The sequence below is a fragment of the Macaca thibetana genome, chromosome 12, assembly GCF_024542745.1.
Source record: "Macaca thibetana thibetana isolate TM-01 chromosome 12, ASM2454274v1, whole genome shotgun sequence".
Lineage (NCBI taxonomy): Eukaryota > Metazoa > Chordata > Mammalia > Primates > Cercopithecidae > Macaca > Macaca thibetana.
Genome location: NC_065589.1, coordinates 23,894,596 through 23,916,780, shown reverse-complemented (window position 1 = coordinate 23,916,780; position 22,185 = coordinate 23,894,596). Strand labels below are relative to the sequence as shown.

The window sequence follows — 22,185 nt, the reverse complement described above, 5'->3', positions numbered from 1 at the left end:
GAATAATAAAACAAGTGTGGTAAAGTATTAACATTTGATGAATCTGGGTAAAGGGTAAACAGGAGTTCTTTGTACTATTTTTGTAACTTTTTGCAAGTCTGGGATAATTGCAAAATTAAAAAAAACATTTTTAAAACCTCAGTACTACTTAAAGGGAAGTTTGGTTTTCCTCAGACCAGAAAGCAGGTAGCACACCAATCAACTTCAACTTTTCTTTGAAATTATACTGGTAGAAATGGATTTTAACAGTGAACAACTCAAGCAAATGGACTTACTTCTTGCTCCATTACCTGAAACAGGCCTACCCTTCCCCCTACTCTTCCTGGCCTCTCATAACCACCAATCCGTTCTCTATATTCTGAAATCCATTTTTTTAAGCTCCCACATATGAGTCAGAACATGCCATATTTGTCTTTCTGTGCTTGGCTTATTTTACTTAACATAATGACCTCCAGTACCATCCATGTTGCTGCAAATGATGGGATTTCATTCCTTTTTTATGGCTCCATTATATTCTGTTGTATATATATACCATGTTTCCTTTATTCGTAGTCCATTTACATTCAGTGTTGTTATTGATAAGTAAGGACTTAACTACTGCTATTTGACTGCTTGTTTTGTGGTTACTTTGTAATTCCTCTTTCTTACTGTTTTTGTAGTTTTTTCTAGTAGTATGGTTTAATTAATTGCTTTTTATTTTTAGTGGATTTATTACAGGTTTTTGCGCTGTGGTTATTGTGAGACTTACAAAAAACAGCTTGTAGTTATTTTTATTTTATTTTATTTTTTATTGAGACGGGGTTTCGCCCTATCATCCAGGCTGGAGTGCAGGGGCATGATCACAGCTCACTGCAGTCTCGACTTCTTGGGCTCAGGCGATCCTTCTACCTCAACTTCCCGAGTAGCCCACCCTATAACAAGTCATTTTGAGAGATGATAACTTTTTTTTTTTTTTGAGACAGAATCTTGCTCTGTCCCCTAGCGTGGAATGTAGTGGTATATTCACGGCTCACCACAGCCTCGATCTCCTGGGCTCAAGCGCTTTTCCTACCTTAGCCTCCCAAGTAGCTGGGACTACCAGCATGTGCCATCATGCCTAGCTAATTTTTTGTGGGTTTTTTTTTGTAGAGATAGGATCTCACTATGTTGCCCAGGTTGGTCTCGAACTCCAAAAGAATAGAAATGAACAAATTGAGAACCATAAAAACTTTCTACACTTTAACTCTGTCCCCCATACATTTTAGCTTTTTGTGTCTCAATTTACATATTTTCATATTGCCTTTTTTATTTTTGAGACAAAGTCTCACGCTGTCGTCCAGGCTAGAGTGCAGTGGCATGGTCTTGGCTCACTGCAACCTCCACCTCCTGGGTTCAAGCAATTCTCCAGCCTCAGCCTCCCAGGTAGCTGGGATTACAGGCACACGCCACCACACCTGGCTAAATTTTGTATTTTTAGTAGAGACAGGGTTTTACCATGTTGGCCAGGCTGGTCTTGAACACCTGGCGTCAAGTGACCTGCCTGCCTGAGCCACCCAAAGTGCTGGAATTACAGATGTGAGCCACCGTGCCCAGCCTTATTTGCCTATTTCTTAAGAAGTTGCTGTAGCTGTTACTGTTTTCGACAATTTTGTCTTTTGGGCTTCATACTAGAATTATGATTAGATTGCATATCATAATTAGAGTATTAGACTATTCTGGGTTTGTCCATTTATCTAATTTTACTAGTGGATTTTATACCTTCAAATGTTTTCTTTTTGCATGTTAGTTTTTTTCCCCCCCTTCAAATTGAAGAACTCTCTTTAGCATTACTTCTAAGACGGGTCTGGTGGTAGTGAATTCTTTCAGCTTTTGTTTATCTGGGAAAGAGACTTTATCTCTCATATTTGAAGAGTAGTTTTGCTGGATACAGTATTCTTGGAGGGCAGTTTTTTTTCAGCACTTTGAAATGTTTCACTCCCTCACTTGGATAATTTCTGAGGAGAATATTGTTGCCAGATGAATTGGAGCTCCCTTATATGTATTTGCTTCTTTTTCTCTTGCTCCTTTTAAAATCTTCTGTTTGCCCTTGAACCTTGAGAGGTTTAATTATTATATGCCTAGGTTGGATATATGTATCTCTCTCAAGTTTTGGAAAAATTTCTGTTTCTTTTTTTTTTTTTTTCCAAGACAGAGTCTCACTCTGTCACCCAGGCTGGAGTGTAGTGGCATGATCTCAGCTCACTGCAACCTCCGCCTCCTGGGTTCAAGTGATTCTCATGCCTCAGCCTCATGAGTAGCTGGGATTACAGGCATGTGCCACCACATCCAGCTAATTTTTTCTGGTTTTAGTAGAAATGTAGTTTCACTGTCTTGGCCAGGCTGGTCTCAAACTCCTGGCCTCAAGTGATCCACCTGCCTCAGCCTCCCAAACTGCTGGGATTACAGGTGTGAGCCACCATGCCTGGACCCTTTTGTGAAATTTCTTGCAGACCAGTAACTAGTTTCTTTCTTTCTTTCTTTCTTTCTTTCTTTCTGTCTTTCTGTCTTTCTGTCTTTCTGTCTTTCTGTCTTTCTGTCTTTCTGTCTTTCTGTCTGTCTTTCTTGTCTTTCTTGTCTTTCTTGTCTTTCTTGGAGATGGAGTCTCACTCTGTTGCCCAGGCTGGAGTGTAGTGGTGCAATCTCAGCTCACTGCAACCTTCGCCTCCTGGGTTCAAGTGATTCTCCTGCCTCAGCCGCCTGTAGCTTCGATTACAGGTGTGCACCATGCCCAGCTAATTTTTGTATTTTTAATAGAGATAGGGTTTCACCATGTTGGTCAGGCAGGTCTCGAGCTCCAGACCTCAAATGATCCACCCACCTCGGCCTCCCAAAGTGCTGGAATTACAGGTGTGAGCCACCGTGCCCAGCCTGCTAATTTCTTTTAGTAAGCCACCCCTGTGTCTTGCTTAGCTCCCTCTTGAATACCAATAATTGTTAGATTTGGTCTTTTGAGGTAGTTTTCTGTGTCTTATAGGTTATCTTTGTTGCTTTTCATTCTGTTTTCTTTTTTCTCATCTGTGTATTTTCAGATAGACTGTCTTCAAGCTCACTAATACTGTCCTCTGCTTGATCCATTGTGCTGTTAAGAGTCTAGTAAATTTTTCAGGTAAGCAATTTATTTCTCAGTTCTAAGATTTGTTTTAAACATCATTATTATTAACAATCTCTTTGTTAAATTTCTCTGATAAATTTCTGAATTGCTTTTGTGTTATCTTGGAGATCACCAAGTTTCCTTAAAACTGCTATTTTGTTTGGGAGGCCGAGGTGGGTGGATCACAAGGTCAGGAGATGAAGACTGTGCTGGCTAACACGGCGAAACCCTGTCTCTGCTAAAAATACAAAAAATTAGCCGGGCGTGGTGGCGGGCACCTGTAGTTGCAGCTAGTCAGGAGGCTGAGGCAGGAGAATGGTGTGAACCCGGGAGGTGGAGCTTGCAGTGAGCCGAGTTCACACCACTGCACTCCAGCCTGGGCGACAGAGCGAGACTCTGTCTCAAAAACAACAACAACAAAAAAACTGCTATTTTGAGTTCCTGGTTAGAGAGCTCATGTATCACTGTTTCATTAGAGTCAGTCACTGTTTTCTTGCTTTGTCATAGTTCTCTGTTTGCTGTTATTTCTTGTGGATATGTGGATATATGTATATATCTCTACACTGAAGGATTATTTATTCCAGTCTTCTCTGTCTGGCTTGTTTCGGTTGTTATTGGATATGTTTGTTTAGAGATTTTTTTGTAACTTAACCTGTTGACTATCTTTTTTGTTAAATCACTAGGTCATTACCTCTTTTTCAACACTAGATGGCATCTTGGCCCCAGGTTTGTCTTGGCTTTAGAGCAGTGGTCCCCAACCTTTTTTGCACCAGAGACCAGTTTTGTGGAAGACAGTTTTTCCACTGACTGGGGTGGGTGGGTGGGGAGGTGGCTTTGGGATGATTCAAGCACATTAAATTTTTTTGTACACTTTATTTCTGTTAATACATTGTAATATATAATGAAATAATAATACAACTCACCATAATATAGACTCAGTGGGAGCCCTGGGGCTTGTTTTCCTGCAACTAGGTGGTCCCATCTGGGGATGATGGGAAACAGTGACAGATCATCAGGCATTAGATTCTCATAAGCAGCATGCAACCTAGATCCTTTACATGGGCAGTTCATAATAGGGTGAGCGCTCCTATGAGAATCTAATGCTGCCGCTGAGCCTACAGGAGGTGGATCTCAGGCAGTAATACTTGCCTACATGGTAATGCTGCTTGCCCAATGCTCAGCTCCTGCTATGTGGCCTGGTTTCCTAACAGGCCGTGGACCAGTAGCAGTCCGTGGCCCAGGAGTTGGGGACCCCTGCTTTGGAGCACTGCCCTTCCCAATTGGAGGAGGTCCCAAAAGGAATATCCTGGCAATGTGGGAAGGCCGGCTAGGGGTTTGTGCCCAGGTGACCTGTAGAACATACCTCCTATAGAGAGTAGTGTTGCTGCACAGCCACTCTGATTTGGTGTCTCCTTTGGCTGAGTTACAGAGCAGAGTCCAGGACTGAGTATGATAGTCCTACCTCCTTGCTTTGTTTCTGGCTGTCTTCAGGGATATTTCTCTCTCTTTAGGCACTCTTGATGCTTTCTGTAGGTTGAGGCATGGACAGGGAAGCTGGTGGTCTGTTTTTTTTTTGGCGGCGGGGGACATAGTTTTGTTCTTGTTGCCCAGGCTGGAATGCAATGGCATGATCTTGGCTCACTGTAGCCTCCACCTCCCAGGTTCAAGCCATGCTCCTGCCTCAGCCTCCCGAGTAGCTGGGATTATGGGTGCCTGCCACCATGCCCGGCTAATTTTTTGTATTTTTAGTAGAGATGGGGTTTTGCCATGTTGGCCAGGCTGGTCTCAAACTCCTGGCCTCAGGTAATCTGCCCGCCTCAGCCTTCCAAAGTGCTGGGATTATAGGCGTGAGCCAGTGCACCCAACCTGGTTGTCTATCTCAATCTCACTTTTTCCAGTTTAGAAATTGTGAGTTGGGGGCAGGTTTTCTATGTACTTGGTACCAGGAAGATTGAGGGAGGGGATGCTGCAGATGTGGAAGTTCAGTTTTCTTACCACTTTGTCAGAATTTTTTCCCTTCTCTGTGGTCCCAGGAACTGTCTCCTCTTCATATTTGAGTTCTGGGATTTTGCTGGTGATAATCTTGGTGCTGTGTATTTGTGTTTGGTTTTCTGTGAGGGAAAGTGAAGCCAGCTTGCTTCTATACTGCCATTTTGGAACCAGAAGTCCCTATTCTTAGATACTTTACTCTTTTTGATCCTGTTGTGAATGGAATTGTGTATTTCATTTTTACATGTTGTTTGTTTGTTGCTAGTATGTAGAACTAAAACTGATGTTCGTATATTGATGGTGTATTATGTGACCTTACTAAACTTGGTTATTAGTTCTAGTAGGATTTTTTATTTGGTAAATGTTTTAGGATTTTCTCTCTCTCTTTTTTTTTTTTTTTTTTTAAGACAGGGTCTTATTCTATTACCCAGGCTGAAGTGCAGTGGTGCAATCATGGCTCATTGCAGCCTCAACCTCCCAGGCTCAAGTGATCCTCCCACTTCAACCTCCTAAGTAGCTGGGGCTATAGGCTTATGCTAATTTTTAAAATTTTTTGTAGAGATGATGTCTCCCTATATTGTTCAGGCTGTTCTCAAACTCATGGTCTTAAGTGATCCTTCTATTTCATCTTCCCAAAGTATTGGGATTACAGGTGTGAGCCAGTGTGCCCAGCCAGGATTTTCTATGTACAAGATCATATGTCCTACAAATAATGACAGTTTTACTTCTTCCTTTCCAATCTGTATATCTTTGATTTCTTTTTCTTGCCACATCACACTGCTTAGAAGTTCTAGTATAGGGTCTAATAGAAATGGAGGCCGGGCACGGTGGCTCATGCCTGTAATTCCAGCACTTTGGGAGGCCGAGGCGGGCAGATCACGAGGTCAAGAGTTCAGGACCAGCCTGGCCAATATGGTGAAACCCCATCTCTACTAAAAATACAAAAAAAAAAAAAAAGGAAAGAAAGAAAGAAAAAAAAATTAGCTGGGTATGGTGGCACATGCGTGTAGTCCCAGCTACTCGGGAGGCTGAGGCAGAAGAACCACTTGAACCCGGGAGGTGGAGGTTGCAGTGAGCTGAGATTGTGCCACTGCACTCCAGCCTGGACAACAGAGCGAGACACCATGTCAAAGTAAATAAATAAATAAAATAAAAAAGAAATGGAGAGAGTAGACATCCTTTGTCTTATTTTATTCCTAATCCTAGAGGAAAAGCATCTCATAATTCACTATTAAGTATGATGTTACCTGTATCTATGGTCTTTTGACATGTCTCTATCAAATTTTGACCACTTCCTTACTTTTTGGCAGCACAAAATATTCCAGGCCCGTCTCCTGCTCTCCCTGCCCTAACCCTGTAATCAGCCATTTTTCAAGGAGCTCTGGCTGCTTTTATTAACAGGTAACATTTAAAATAGTTTCTGCTGGGTGTGGTGGCTCATGCCTATAATCCCAGAACTTTGGGAGGCTAAGGCAGGAGGATCATTTGAGGACAGGAGTTTGAGACCAGCCTGGGCAACATAGTGGAACTCTATTGCTATAAAAATAAAATAAAGTAAAAAATAGCTAGGCATGGTGATGTGCACCTGTAGTCCTAGCTACTCAGGAGACTGAGGTGGGCAGATTGTTTGAGCCCAGGAGTCCTAGGCTGCAGTAAGTTATGACTGCACCACTGCACTCCAGCCTTGGTGACAGAGGGAGACCTTGTCCAAAAAAAAAAAAAAAAAAAAAGACATCAGCTGGGCATGTTGGCTCACACCTGTAATCCCAGCACTTTGGGAGGCTGAGGTGGGTGGATCACTTGAGGTCAGGAGTTCAAGACCAGCCTAGTCAACATAGTGAAACCCCGTCTCTACTAAAAATACAAAAATTAGCCAGGCGTGGTGGCGGGTGTCTGTAATCCCAGCTACTTGGAAGGCTGAGGCAGGAGAATTGCTTGAACCTAGGAGGTGGAGGTTGCAGTGAGCCGAGATTGCACCACTACACTCCAGCCTGGGCAACAGAGTGAGACTGTTTAAAAAAAAAAAAAAAATCACAAAAGCTCCCAAATAGCAAGACAGTTATCTTTTACAAAAGAACATTACCTGTCCTAGCTGAAGTTTTGTAGTGGAATAATTGTTGCCTATTCCTTGTATTTTTCCACCTTCATCACAGCTTATGAAGGGGCAGAGGGGAGATAGATCATTTGGAGCCAGTGAGAATGAGAGTTGTAACTACCATGCTGCAAATGTTTACTGGGAGCCCCTGTGCTTTTTATGTGCTTTATGTGAATTTGTAACTTCACCTCCCACAACTACTCAATGGGGGTGTGGTACTTCCTCTCTCTTGTCTTTCCCCCAACGTTCCAGCTATTCTGTTTCAGAGTTGCATGTGATTCACTACTGATCTGTGCTCTGATTGTCATGAGTCACCACGAGGTGGTAGCTGCTCATGTAGCCTGACTGTGAGGAGGACCTAGATTGAGGAACTTAGCTACAGAAATAGGCTTGTTTTCTTCTAAAGTTGAACTCTGCCGGCTATAGCTTAGTGTTTATAAGCTGTTTGCCCGTTAAGCCCTCCTGCTCCCTAGGGATCATGTGTAGGAACAAGAAACACATTAGATCATTGCTCCATAAAATGTTAGATTATTCAAAATATTATTTTTCAGGTGAGGTCAATTTATTGGCCCCTAAAGTAAGTTCCTTGCAAGCTGCTGATTGGAGGGTCAGCTGATGGTGGATCCTTTGGACTTAGTAACAGAGAGTAAGGATGAATGCCTTGAGTTATCTTTAAGTAGTATAAATATGTAGTTAATCCTTTGTAATTTACGTAGTCAGCAATTACTCTTTATAAGTTTAGCTTTGTTTAAGTTGGGAGTTTTTGAAATGGGCTTCCATTAGTAGCCAGTACATAGGTTTCTACATATATAAATACCTTTTCTCCTGTTATCTTTCTTTTGATGTTTCTTCCTAAAATACTTCCTGGGAGATGAGCAGTCTGCTTTTTGGACCCTAGAGGCGCATATATACACAAAGTGTGCATTATCACAGAACACTTAGAAATATAAGGGACACTGGCAGAAAGGTCTCCCAGACGTCATCTTAGGAGCCCAGAGTATATCACAGGGAATAGGTTTGATGACTTTGCTGAAAATTGCCCTCTAAGTATGTTCTGTCGGTAGGGTCTGGGTGCCAGACATTATTTGCCTCTCTGGACTTTGGCTTTATGGCAGAACTCACTATGTTAGCTTTTGAAACAAGGTTCTCACTTCCTTCACTTCTTTTTTTTTTTTTTTTGAGACGGAGTCTCACTCTGTCGTGCAGGCTGGAGTGCAGTGGCCGGATCTCAGCTCACTGCAAGCTCCGTCTCCCAGGTTTACGCCATTCTCCTGCCTCAGCCTCCCAAGTAGCTGGGACTACAGGCGCCCGCCACCTCGCCCAGCTAGTTTTTATTTTTATTTTTTGGTATTTTTTAGTAGAGACGGGGTTACACTTTGTTAGCCAGGATGGTCCTGATCTCCTGACCTCGTGATCCGCCCATCTCGGCCTCCCAAAGTGCTGGGATTACAGGCTTGAGCCACCGTGCCCGGCCAACTTCCTTCACTTCTTAGACTTTGGGCCTTCAGAAGCTTTTTAAAGTTTGTCACTTGCATTCCTTTAAAGCAGTGGGCAGGATACTGGAAAAGATGACCTGTGGCAGTGATTGGGGGTCTGGGACCCAGGCTGCCTGAATGCTTTAGTTAGGCCTCTGCTTCCCAACCATTTGAGGTTTTGATCTCATTAAGAATCTCTATAAAGAGAAGTAAGGAAGTTGTTTTTAGCAACCATCATTTCCTTGTCTTAAAGTGACACTACTGAACCTCAAACACTGAAACTAGGTTGCAGCATTTGTATTTGATACTGTTGCGAGTGATACTGTTTACTTGGCATTCTTGAAGTTACTCTCTGCAGATGCAACAAATTTGTCTTTGCTTGGCAATTCCTAACACAGCCATCTTATCCAACCCTGGGTATCTCTTAACTAGCTTTGGAACTATTTCCCAGAAAGAGAGTTACAGAAACGTCCTCTCACCTGCTTGTTGGCCCTTGAGTCCAGACATATTTCTTTAGGAAGACAGGTGGCCCTTCTCCAACTTGCTATACTACACATTGTGAGGACTGTATTCATTCTAGTACTGCTATAAATAAATACCTGAGACTGGGTGATTTATAAAGAAAAGAGGTTTAATTGGCTCATGGTTCTGCAGGCTGTATGGGTAGCGTGGCTGCAGAGGCCTCAGGAAACATTTAGTCGTGGTGAAAGGGGAAGCAGGCATGTCTTCACATGGCCGGAGCAGGAGAGAGAGAAAGTGGGGCAGTGCTATACACTTTTAAACAACCAGATCTCACGAGAACTCACTATCATGAGAACAGCAAGGGGGAAATCCGCCTCCATGATCCAGTCACCTCCTCCAGTGTTGGGATTACAACTCAACATGAGATTTGGTGGGGACACAAATGCAAACCATATAGGGACTATGAGAGGAGACAAGAAGTGGGAAATGACTATTGCAGAGATATGAGATCTGGAATACCTTAGAGAGAAGAGAATTCACGCTACTCTAGTACCTGCCCAGGTGTGTTGTTTAACACTTTATCTGGGAGCAGGCCACCTGCAGCTTCTGAGGAGGGTAGGCGTGTATTCTTGGCCTCCCTCTTCCTCTTTTGGATTAAAAGCCAAACCAGCTAGGTGTTGGGCTACTTGTGTTCTTGTGTTTGGCACTGAGGGTTCATGTGGTGGGATGTAGCAAGGCAAACATTGAGCAGTGTGTGCAAAAGGAAGTGTTGTGCAGTGGGTGCCTGTGGCTACAAGGGAGAGGGGGACTGATCGGCTGTGGTGATGATGAAAAGTCAGTGATGTGCTTTTAGAGATTTTCCACAAAGGGCCTTGGTATAAACGTGGAGGAGTGTTTCCAGCCTGGCTTTTGTCTCGTACCTAAAGATTAGAGATAATGGAGGGGATAGAGTCTAAGTATGTGTTTCATTCCATTTAATAGGCACTGTAGACTCAGACAGATTTGAGTTTTAATCTAGGCATTACTACTTATTGGTTATTTAATTATAGAAAAGTTACTTAACTTTTCTGAGTCTTGGATTCATCATCAGTAAAGTGAATGTAAGGTTTTTTTTAGGATTAAATGAAATAATATGAATAAAATGCCTAGCATGGTACCAGACATTCATTAGGTGCCCAAACTAGTATTCGAGTTTGTTTCCCCTTCATTTACTGTGCTTTTCCAGTTTGTTTACTCAACAGAATATTGAGCACTTCCTGTGTATCAGTTACTGTGTTGGGGACATCAGCTGGAGGAGAATGTGCTCCTTGCTCCTAGTCTGATGAGTTAGTTCATTATTGAAGCTAATGTTCTGTGAGCAGTGATGGTGGCATGCAGAGAAGTGAGGCATCCTGTTCAAACTCAGGAGTCAGAGAAGACTGCCTAGGTCATGTTGCAGCTGATTTTTTTAAGTTGGGTGAAGAAGAAGAAAGGGCTCCAGGGACAGCACTTGTAAGGGAATGAAGAGCTGAGCTAGCTTGATGCACGTGGGAATCAATAGTGGGGCTGTTTTTCAGGGGGACCAGCCTGAGTTTTCATTTCCTTAGGCATTCTCCTATCACTTTGGTATGTCTGTTGTGTTGCATTGGTGGGGAAGATGTGGATTCCTGAAAGAGGACTAAGTGAGGGTTTGTGAATATGTTGAGTGTACATAATACACATGCATGTGTGCGTGTAGTCTTGTGAAGTGATTGGCAGGATTTGACTTTTCCCTTTGTCTCTATGCTTCTCTACCATAAGCAAACTCTGTAATTGTTCCAAGCACGGTATTTCCATAGTTTGGACTTGTGTGGTGGTCCATTTTCTTTTTTTTCTTTTTTTTTTTGGAGGCGGAGTCTCACTCTGTCGCCCAGGCTGGAGTGCAGTGGCGCGATCTCGGCTCACTGCAAGCTCCGCCTCCCGGGTTCCCGCCATTCTCCTGCCTCAGCCTCCCGAGTAGCTGGGACTACAGGCGCCGCCACCACGCCCGCCTAATTTTTTTGTATTTTTAGTGGAGATGGGGTTTCATTGTGTTAGCCAGGATGGTCTCGATCTCCTGACCTCGTGATCCGCCCGTCTCGGCCTCCCAAAGTGCTGGGATTACAGGCTTGAGCCACCGCGCCCGGCCGTGGTGGTCCATTTTCTGTCACCTCATTTTGAGGTAACTGGCTTCAAAATCCAGTTTTTGCATTTATGCTGTTCTTAGCCCACTATCATTTTGAATATTGGCAGTGCTGCGTTGTGATTTTTTGTACTCTCCTTGAGAAAGAGTCCATGTAGGTCAGCCTTTGCAGGTAAAGAGGGCGACATCCCGTGGCTTCTGCAGTCTGTCTGTTGGTGGTATTCATTCGTAGCTGTAGACAGGAATCTTAGATCTTCCTTGGCCTTTACTCTGTTAATCAAAATACAAGGTAGTCTCTCAATTTTTGCGTTTTAAATATTACTTAAGTGAAAAAACCATCTCTCTTAGGGCTGGATTCAGTGGCACAGGTTTGTAATCCCAGTTTATGGGGAGGCTGAGATGGGAGGATCACTTGAGGCCAGGAGTTGAGTGTGTTTGTGTGGTGGTGCATGCCTGTGGTCCCAGCTATTTAGGAGGCTGAAAGGGGAAGATCATTTGAGTCCAGGAGTCAGAGGCTGCAGTGAGCCATGTTTGCGCCACTGCATTCCAATTTGGGTGACAGAGCAAGACCCTGTCTCAAAACAAAACAAAACCTCTCTAATTCCTTCCCTCTAGCTACTCTGAAAACACTTGATGAGGATGTCAGGATTCCTTTCAGAATTACCCCAGACAAATGACTACTACTTCTTTTTTTTTGAGACAGAGTCTCACTCTGTCGCCCAGGCTGGAGTGCAGTGGTGCAATCTCAGCTCACTGCAACCTCCGCCTCCCGAGTTCAAGCGATTTTCCTGCCTCAGCCTCCCAAGTAGCTGGGATTACAGGCACCCGCCTCTACACCTGGCTAATTTTTATATTTTTAGTAGAGACAGGGTTTCACCATGCTGGCCAGGCTGGTCTTGAACTCCTGACCTTGTGATCCACCTGCCTTGGCCTCCCAAAGTGTTGAGATTACAGGCGTGAGCCACCGCACCCAACCTTTTTTTTTTTTTTTTTTTTTTTTTTTTTTTTTTGTGAAACAGGGTCTCACTCTGTCACCCAGGCTGGAGAGCAGTGGTGCTATCTTGGCTTGCTGCAACTTCCACCTTCCATGCTCAAGGTTTTTCATGCCTCAGCTTCCCAGGTGGCTGGGACCACAGGCATGTACCACACCTGGCTGATTTTTGTATTTTTTGTAGAGATGGGGTTTTGCCATGTTGCCCAGTCTGGTCTCAAACTCCTGAGCTCAAGTGATCTGCCCGTCTCAGCCTCCCAAAGTGCTGGCATTACAGGCGTGAGCCACTGTGCCTGGCCACGAATGACTTTTTACAGTTTTCGTTATTTCCCCCCAGGTGCTGCCATGAAAGCAGGCCTACCTTTCCCTACAGTTGTGAAAATTGGAGAATATTTTGTGAATTTGATTTAGAAAGTAAGTGACTATGCTGAACAGACAGTTTGAGACCCAGAAGGCTGGCTTAGAGGTTTTGTATTAAAGCAAACACTGATTGAGAAGATGCAAGAGACAGGCTCTTCCTCCCTGAGATAAGCCCAAACTTAAGCCCGGACTTTGGAGTGAAGAAAGCTTCTGTCCTCTTCTTACTCCCTGAACTCTCCTGTCCCAGTATGGCTGCTGGAAATAAAGTCACTTTAAGTAAAAATAATGCTGGTGTTTAGTTCAATTTTCTTTCTTCTTTTTCCCACCAACACACAGGATGGAATTTAAGCCTGTATAGTTAGCAAGAGATGAAATTGCTGTCTCAGCTCCAGAATAAACTCTGGGGTCAGCAAGGGAATTCTGTTCTCCTATCTGAACTTGTCCTACTTAACCGTGAAAAGCAGACTAAATCAGAGGCAGCTGAGTTGATTTAGGGAGCAGTAGATGTAAAATGAGTTTTTCAGATCACCTTTTTTTTCTAAGATGGGGTCTCACTCTGTTGCCCATGCTGGAGTACATGGCACCATCTCGGCTCGCTGCAACCTCCACCTCCCAGGCTCAAGCGATCCTCCCATGTCAGCCTCCCTAGTAGCTGGGACTTCAGGTGCATGCCACCATGCCTAGCTAATTTTTTGTAGTGATGGGGTTTTGCCATATTGGGCAGGCTGGTCTTGAACTCCTGGGGTCAAGCTGAGATTACAGGTGTGAGCTGTCTCACCTGGACTCGAATAATCTTTCATCTTTCAGAATTGATTGATGAGAAGGAAGATACTCCTCTCTCCACATTTGCTTTATTCCTAGCCACACTGGTTTTGGGTGAGGGAAGGTAGCCCCTCATGGAAAGTTGTGGGCGGTGAGGCAGAAAGATGTATTTTTTGTTGGAGAGAGAGAAAAACTTTCTGAGTGACAGAGTGCGGACTCATGAATGGCCTCACAGTGGTGGTGGCACCTCAGTGTCTTAGTCCTTAATGAAGCCAACTTTGATCATATGAGGGCAATAGGAAGACCACTGGAAGCTCCCTGGAAATCTAGTGTTCTCCCAGGGCCCCAAATGATGACCAAGACTGGTTGCCCAAAAATGCTGAAGTGGGACTGTACTGCTTACCTGAGGACCACTGTAGCATGGTATCCGTCCTCCTGGCGCTGTAACATTTCCTATCATTTCTCTCCCCTTCAGACTGACGGACTTCAAGGATGCAGCTGCTACTACCGGAGGTGTGTGGCACCTTACCTGAGCCAGGCCATGGGACCGTGTGGCCATGATGTGGGCCCCTCATGGCCTCCGCAGGAGCAGAGCACTACAGTATTGGCCTCCGCCAGAAAAACAGCTTCAAGCAGAGTGGTCCCTCAGGCACAGTGTCTGCCACGCCACCTGAGAAACCCTCAGAGGGCAAAGTCTGGCCTCAGGCCCATCAGCAAGTGAAGCCAATCTGGAAGCTGGAAAAGAAGCAAGTGGAGACACTGTCAGCAGGGTTGGGCCCAGCCCTCTTGGGCATCCCACCCCAGCCAGCATATTTCTTTTGCCCTAGCACTTTATGTAGCTCTGGGACCACGGCTGTCATTGCGGGCCACAGCAGTTCCTGTTACCTACACTCTCTCCCGGACTTGTTCAACAGCACCCTCCTATACCGCCGCTCCAGCTATAGGCACAAACCCTACCAGCAACTGGAGTCTTTCTGCTTGCGTTCGAGCCCATCAGAAAAAAGCCCTTTTTCTCTCCCTCAAAAGAGCCTCCCTGTCAGTCTCACTGCCGACAAGGCCACTTCTTCCATGGTCTTCCCCATGGCCCAGCCCATGGCCTCCTCATCCACAGAACCATACCTCTGCTTGGCAGCGGCTGGGGAAAACCCTTCAGGGAAAAGCCTGGCGTCTGCCATCTCAGGGAAGATCCCATCTCCACTCTCTTCCTCCTATAAGCCCATGCTGAATAATAATTCCTTCATGCGGCCAAATAGCACGCAAGTGCCTTTATTGCAGACCACAGAGGGCCTGAAGCCAGTATCGCCACCCAAGATCCAGCCTGTCTCCTGGCATCATTCAGGGGGTACTGGAGACTGTGCACCGCAGCCTGTTGACCATAAGGTGCCCAAAAGCATTGGCAGTGTCCTAGCTGATGCCAGTGCCCATATCGCCTTGTCTACCCCTAACTCCCATGACACATCCACCACCAGTGTTGCCTCTTCCTGGTATAACCGGAATAACTTAGCCATGAGGGCAGAGCCACTTTCCTGTGCTCTGGATGACAACTCTGATTCCCAGGCCCCAACTAAGGAGATTCGGTTCACTGAGGCCGTAAGGAAATTGACTGCAAGAGGCTTTGAGAAGATGCCGAGGCAAGGCTGCCAGTTTGAACAGTCTAGTTTCCTGAACCCCAGCTTCCAGTGGAACGTCCTCAACAGGAGCAGGCGGTGGAAACCTCCTGTGGTAAATCAGCAGTTTCCTCAGGAGGATGCTGGATTGGTTGGTCGGGTCCTCCCTGGTGCCTCAGATACCTTGGGGTTGGACAATACAGTCTTCTGTACCAAACGTATCAGCATTCACCTCCTTGCTTCACATGCCAGTGGGCTCAATCACAGCCCTGCCTGTGAATCTGTAATTGACCCCCCACCATTTGGAGAAGGCAAAGCTCCAGGTCCCCCTTCTCCTCAAACTCTTGGCATAGCCAACGTGGCCACCCGCCTCTCTTCCATCCAGCTGGGCCAGTCTGAGAAGGAGAGACCTGAGGAGGCCAGGGAGCTGGACTCATCTGATAGGGATATTAGGTACGTTGGATAATGTTTTTGGTTCATTTAGAGCAGTAGAATGTATATACCATAATTTGGGATGGCATTGACCCTGTACCTCTGAAGGTTTTAGTTTTTAGCTGCCCTAGAATTTTTGGTTTTCACTTCAGGGCAAGGGTTGGGAAACTACAGCTTGCAGACCAAATCTTGCTTGTTGCCTGCTTTTGTAAATAAAGTTTTATTGGAATGCAGCCTTGTCCATTCATTTGCAGTTGTCTGTGGCTGCTTTCTTGTTACAATGGTAGAGCTGAGTAGTTGTGATAAACTGACTGGCCTGCAAACAAAAATATTTACTTTCTGGTCCTTTAGAGAAAGAGTTCGTCAACCCCTATTTTAAGTAAAAACCAGGAGAGAAATAAGAATTGTGAACACCAAGTGTTGAAGCCTGTGACTTTCCTACTTTTTCCAAACCAAATCAGGTTTTCAGACATTCTTGGCATGACAGCCATTTATAGTTAGGGCACGCACATAGTTGGCTCCTTCTCTTGTATTTTGTTATTTTCCTGGAAACTGGGTCCACTAAGGCCTTCTTCTGAGTTCCCAGAGAGTGGCCTAGGGACATTTCAAGTCAATTACCAGATACCCATTGATGGTTTTTTAGATGTAGAATGTTGTACTTATATGCTATGAGGGACACCAAAGAAATGGAAAACATAGTGCCTCTTTGCAGAATGGGAGATGTAAGGTTGAGGAGCTTATGCCTAGACCTAAGCTTTGAAGACAAGAGAAATGAGTTGTGAGGTCCAGGCAAGACATAGCAGATTGGTAATGGAGAAGGGGCAAATACTGGGAGATGATGAAGGAATGAGAATCTAACTGTGACCTCTTTGATGGAGTTGACTAGGCTGGGGGCATGATTCTTTCTTTTAGTTCAGCTACTGACCTCCAGCCAGATCAGGCTGAGACTGAAGATACAGAAGAAGAACTAGTAGATGGTTTGGAAGACTGTTGTAGCCATGATGAGAATGAAGAGGAAGAGGGTGAGTAGGGAACCCTTTCACTTCCAACTAGGAGTTGGTTATGACATTTTGGGCAGGGGGCTAACAATTATGTACTAGGTCCTTGACTCACATTACCTACATCAGTCATTTGTTTGGGGTTCTTAAGAGGGAGGTAGTGCCTTCTGGAGGACTTTGGTCTCTAGTCCTCCTGTCCCACTGGTCTTACCTTCCCCTTGCTTCTGTTGAGGAAGGCAAAGCAGCAGGGTGGTGCTTATGGCTCCCCAAGAAGGGTTGAGCCCAGGATATTCAAGGAAGAGTTGCCTAGGCTTGGTAAGCTTGTGCTGCAGCCTTTTCTAGTCAGAATTTCTCTGTTCTTCCTTCCTCTAGGAGACTCAGAGTGCTCCTCATTAAGTGCTGTCACCCCTAGCGAATCGGTGGCCGTGATCTCTAGGTAAGTGTGGCTGTATAGATCATTGTTAGATGCTCATCTTTTGTCTCTTAAAGATTATAAAGAGATTAACTACTCAAGTCATTAATGGCCTTAAGAACTCTAATGCATTTTTACCAAAGTTTTGTGTTTGCGACTTTAGTTTTTGAACAGGGAGTAATGGGGGGCCAGAAGCACATCTCATCTGTGGAGCTTAAAAACAGTATCATGGGCCAGGCGCAGTGGCTCACACCTGTAACCCCAGCACTTTGGGAGGCTGAGGCAGACGGATCACCTGAGGTCAGGAGTTCGAGACTAGCCTGGCCAACATGGCAAAACCCTGTCTCTACTAAAAATATAAAAATCAGCAAGGCATGGTGGTGCACACCTGTAATCCCGGCTGCTTAGGAGGCTGAGACACGAGAATCACTTGAACCTGGGAGGTGGAGGTTGCAGTGAGCTGAGGTCACGCTGCTGCACTCCAGCCTGGGTTACGGATTGAGACTCTGTCTCAAAAACAAAACAACAACAAAAACAGTATCATGGACTGGGCACAGTGGCTTATGCCTATAATCCTAACACTTTGGGAGGCTAAGATGGGTGGATCACTTGAGGCCAGGAGTTAGAGACCAGGCTGGCTAACATGGTGAAACCCCATCTCTACTAAAAATAGAAACAATACGGCCGGGCGCGGTGGCTCACGCCTGTAATCCCAGCACTTTGGGAGGCCGAGGCGGGCGGATCACAAGGTCAGGAGATCGAGACCACGGTGAAACCCCGTCTCTACTAAAAATTACAAAAAATTAGCCGGGCACGGTTGTGGGCGCCTGTAGTCCCAGCTACTCGGGAGGCTGAGGCAGGAGAATGGCGTGAACCCGGGAGGCGGAGCTTGCAGTGAGCCGAGATCGCGCCACTGCACTCCAGCCTGGGCTGGGCAACAGAGCGAGACTCCGTCTCAAAAAAAAAAAAAAAAAAAATAGAAACAATTAGCTGGGTATGGTGGCGCACACCTGTGATCATTGACCTCCCAAAGTGCTGGGATTATAGGGATGAGCCACTGCACCTGGCCCTAATTTTTAATGAAAAACTAGCTGTATATCATTGGGCTTGACCAATATATGGAGCACCCAGAGTCAGGTTGCTTTTCTTTGCATCAACCCTGCCTTAGATGAAGCTAGGAATAAAGGGAGCCTTCTCTGCCTTGTTTAGCATGGACAAGATGGGCTACATCTCTGTGAAATGTGATGGTGTGGCAGCAGCACACCAATTTTAGAGCCCTTAACCTGTAAGGTGGAGACAGAGCTGTTTGGAAAGTGGGAGCGAGAACTGGGATTCTCTGTGAAGGTGGATAGAAATCCCATCACGGGCACCCTGAGTCTGATGCGTAAGTTGTCACTTTCAGCCCAACCCATCCTCCTTCCAGAAAAGCAAAACTACTTCGGGTTATATATATTGGTTGTTGATTAAGTACCTCCACTCTTCATAGGAGAAAGATATTTGACATGTAATTGATTTGGAGTCCTACCTTTTTTACACTTAAGGGCCTACTTCAGGACTGCTACACAGCCCTTTAGCCTTCCTGATATATAAGATAAAATTCACAAAAGGTGTTTGTTAATCATTTGCTCATTAATTAATTAACTTCTACAAATTGCACATAACTTCTTCTCTATATGAGGCTTAAACATAATTTTCAAGAAAATGGAAATACATATTTTTATTTTTTAGAGTCAGAGTCTTGCTGTATTGCCCAGGCTAGAGTGCAGTGGATCCATCATAGCTTACTGTAACCTCGAACTCCTGGGCTCAAGCAATCCTCCTGCCTCAGCCCCCTGAACGGCTGGGACTACAGGACCACCCACCACACCCAGCTAATTAAAAAAAATTTTTTTTGTAGAGTTGTGGGGGAAGGTCTCATTATATTACCCAGGCTGGTCTTGAACTCTGGTCTCAAGTGATCCTCTTGCTGTAGCCTCCCAAAGCACTGAGATTAGGGGTGTGAGCCACTGCACCTGACCAAAAATGGAGATAGATGAATTCCAAACCACTCTGCATTTTAAAGATGACTAAAATACTTTTAGATTGCTAAAATCTTATTTTTTCTCTATTATGAAGTATTTGTATATTTATAATGGAAAATTTGGCAACCACTGAAAAACAGAAAAATCATTGGAAACACTACCTGTTTCTTTACACAGCAATATTTTCACTGCATTTCCTGTCGTGCTCTAAGAATCATGTAATTTTAGAGATGGAAGCCATCAAGTCCAGTGTAAATATTGAGGACCAGAGAAGTGAAGTAGCTGTTCCAAGGTCATAGTTTCTAGCATGGCTAGACTAGAAGCCAGGTCTCTTGAGGAGAAGTTTAGGACTCTTGTGAGACGACTCACAAGGGTTTTTTGTTTGTTTTTAAATTAAGCTTGTGATATTGAGATAATTATAGATTTCACATACAGTTGTAAGAAAGAATGCAGAGAGGTCCCCTGTACTCTCTACTCAGTTTCCCCCATTGGGTAACATCTTGTAGAAGTACAGTATAGTACAATTGGGATGTTGTTAACATTGTTAGAGTCAAGATATGGAACATTTTGCTGGGCACAGTGGCTCACGCCTATAACCCCAGCACTTTGGGAGGCTGAGGCAAGTAGATCAGTTGAAGTCAGGAGTTTGAGACCAACCTGGCCAACATGGTGAAACCCTGTGTTTTACTAAAATACAACATCATCTAAAAATACAAAAATTGGCTGGGCATGATGGTGGGCACCTGTAATCCCAGCTACTCGGGAGGCTGAGGCAGGAGAATCACATGAACCTGGGAGGCAGAGGTTGCAGTGAGCTGAGATCGCACCACTGCACCCCAGCCTGGGTGACAAGAGGCAAGACTCTGTCTCAAAAAAAAAAAAAAAGATACAGAATGTTGTCATCACTGTAGGAATTCCTCCTCCTGCTACTCTTATAGCTACACCTACTTCCCTCCTACTCCCATTCCCTCCTTAATCCCCTGGCAACCACTAGTTCTCCTTTTTGTCATTTCAAGAATGTTACACAGATAGAGTGACAGCAGTATGTCACCTTTTGACATTGACATTTTTTCACTCAGCATATTCTTTGGAGATTGACCTGGGTTGTTGCATGTATCAATAGTTCTCATTCTTTTTTATTGCTGGATAGTGTTCTGTGGTATGGATGTACCACAGTTTGTTTAACCATACACCTGTTGAAGGATATTTGGGTTGTTTTCAGCTTTTGGCTGTTATGAATAAAGCTGCTATAAATAATCATGTACGTATTTTTGTGTGAATATAAGTCTTCATCTCTCTGGGATGAATGCCCAGGAGTACAATTACTAGGTTGTATGATGATTGCATGTTTAGTTTTTTAAGAAACTGCCAAAACTGTTTTCCAGAGTGGCTGTACCATTTTATGTTTCTATCTTTTTTTTTTTTTTTTTTTTTTTTTTGAGATGGAGTTTTGCTCTCGTTGCCCAGGCTAGAGTGCAATGGCATGATCTCGGCTCATCACAACCTCTGCCTCCCGAGTTCAAGCCATTCTCCTGCCTCAGCCTCCCGAGTATTTGGGACTACAGGCATGCGCCACTATGCCCGGCTAATTTTGTATTTTTAGTAGAGATGGGGGTTACCCCATATTGGTCAGGCTCGTCTCGAACTCCCAACCTCGGGTAATCCGCCTGCCTCGGCCTCCCAAAGTGCTGGGATTATAGGCGTGAGCCACTGCCCCCGGCCTCTATCTTTGTTTTTAAATTTTAACTCATTCTTATTGACTTCAACAATCTTAAATTCTCTACTCAGTAAACCAAAAGCCTTTGAAGAAAAAATTTTGAAAATGAGGAATAGAGTTGAATTAATAGGAATTTTTCATTGGGAATTAGTATTTAACTTGATTCCCTAAAATTCATTAAAAATCTTTAAGATTTAAAACACTGAAATGTTTCATGTACAGTGCCTATTTCCGTCATGCTGAAAATAATAACAGGTAAAGTGACTTTTTTTAAACTAAAAATTAATGTTATAATAATATTCGTAGATTATATTATCTAAATTGTAAAGAGTAATAGCTATTTTCTCCATTTTTCAGTGCTAGTTAAAGGAATGATCTGAGTCTGTCAGCTTATACCTGACAGGTAGTTGATATGTCTGCTATGTTGACACCCCTTGAGACTGCCTTGGCCAAGCCCTTGTTGGAATAACAGTAGGGAACCCCATGGCCCCAGATCAGCCACATCTCTTCGTTACATCCAGATCTTTGTTCCCATACTGTTAACCTAAAATTCCAGTGTCACAAATCACTTCCAAAATGGAGAAAAGCACTAACAGTCCATGAATCTTTAGATGAAACCTAAATATAAAATGAACTAGAAGTATCACTGTTTCTTTTCTTTCTATTGCTTTTCCCCCTTTTTCTATTTAAAAGTCTCTACACCTCAGATCTTTTTTGGTTTTCCTCCTTCGTAATTTTCACATCATTCTTTTCTTCCCTCATTTATTTCTTCATCTTAGCATAGCACATTCTTCTACTAGTATCCACCCGCATTCATTTCCCCTCAGAACCACTCCTGTCAGGGACTTTCCCAGACAATGTCTTGTCACAGAAAATTTTGGAGCTGTATTGCAGAATGAAGTATTGGAAAACCTTGTCTTTAGGTGACATTTAATGGTGTGGTTATATGTAGGTTAGCCTAGTACCTTATGGATTAATATGTATAAAATAATTATTAATTATTGAGCACCTGGCTTTTTAGAATCACAAGTTAAAAGACAGCACTTGGAAAGAAATCGTACATCATAGTAACAACACTTCAGGGCTGTTGCTTTTTCCCTTTCTCTAGTCCGTGTTTGTTTTTCGTCTTAGAAGCTGTATGGATATTCTGACCAAACCCCTTTCCAATCATGAGAAAGTTGTCCGACCAGCCCTCATCTACAGTCTCTTTCCCAACGTTCCCCCTACCATCTATTTTGGCACTCGGGATGAGAGAGGTAAACCTGGCCAAGTGTCAAACCCCAGAAGAGCCCCCGGGAGAAGGTTGCTAGCTAAGTTGGGAGGAGGTGGCAGTAGGTGGGAGAGGGTTTCCAGAACTGTGCTCAGTTCCCCACATGGTCGTAGGTCTAATGCAACCTTTTTCTTGTCTGTCCTTTAGCTGACCCTTTTCAGCCTTGCCATGTCATGCTGAGTTCATGCTCTCCAACCTTGCTGCTTTTCCCTTTCAGTCTTCCCTTTCTTTGTTCCTCATTGCTGCACAGCCCCTCTTCCTTCCCAAAATGTGCTCCTCTGAAACCCTGATCTGGAGCAATAGTGACTTGCCTGCCCAGGGAAAAATGGGCAGCCATACCATCTT

The 22,185-nt window shown here is 44.3% G+C and overlaps 2 protein-coding genes across 7 annotated transcripts in view; one reads left to right on the top strand and one right to left on the bottom strand.

Moving 5' to 3' along the window:
- Positions 1 to 22,185, bottom strand: part of RNF25 (ring finger protein 25) — a 316,906-nt gene that overhangs the window by 58,796 nt on the left and 235,925 nt on the right. The window lies entirely within an intron of this gene.
- The window catches only part of TTLL4 (tubulin tyrosine ligase like 4), a 45,579-nt gene that overhangs the window by 14,289 nt on the left and 9,105 nt on the right, over positions 1 to 22,185 (top strand). For 2 of the 6 annotated variants that reach the window (XM_050752365.1, XM_050752371.1), the window contains exons 2-6: positions 3,048 to 3,124; positions 13,859 to 15,443; positions 16,335 to 16,444; positions 16,793 to 16,856; positions 21,702 to 21,826. In XM_050752365.1, coding sequence (XP_050608322.1) covers positions 13,957 to 15,443; positions 16,335 to 16,444; positions 16,793 to 16,856; positions 21,702 to 21,826 — 1,786 coding nt within the window. In that variant the 5' untranslated portion in view covers positions 3,048 to 3,124; positions 13,859 to 13,956. Of the gene's footprint in view, positions 1 to 3,047; positions 3,125 to 6,408; positions 6,500 to 13,858; positions 15,444 to 16,334; positions 16,445 to 16,792; positions 16,857 to 21,701; positions 21,827 to 22,185 lie in introns of all 6 variants that reach the window. The other 4 variants (XM_050752367.1, XM_050752366.1, XM_050752368.1 and 1 more) reach the window with 4 other exon arrangements.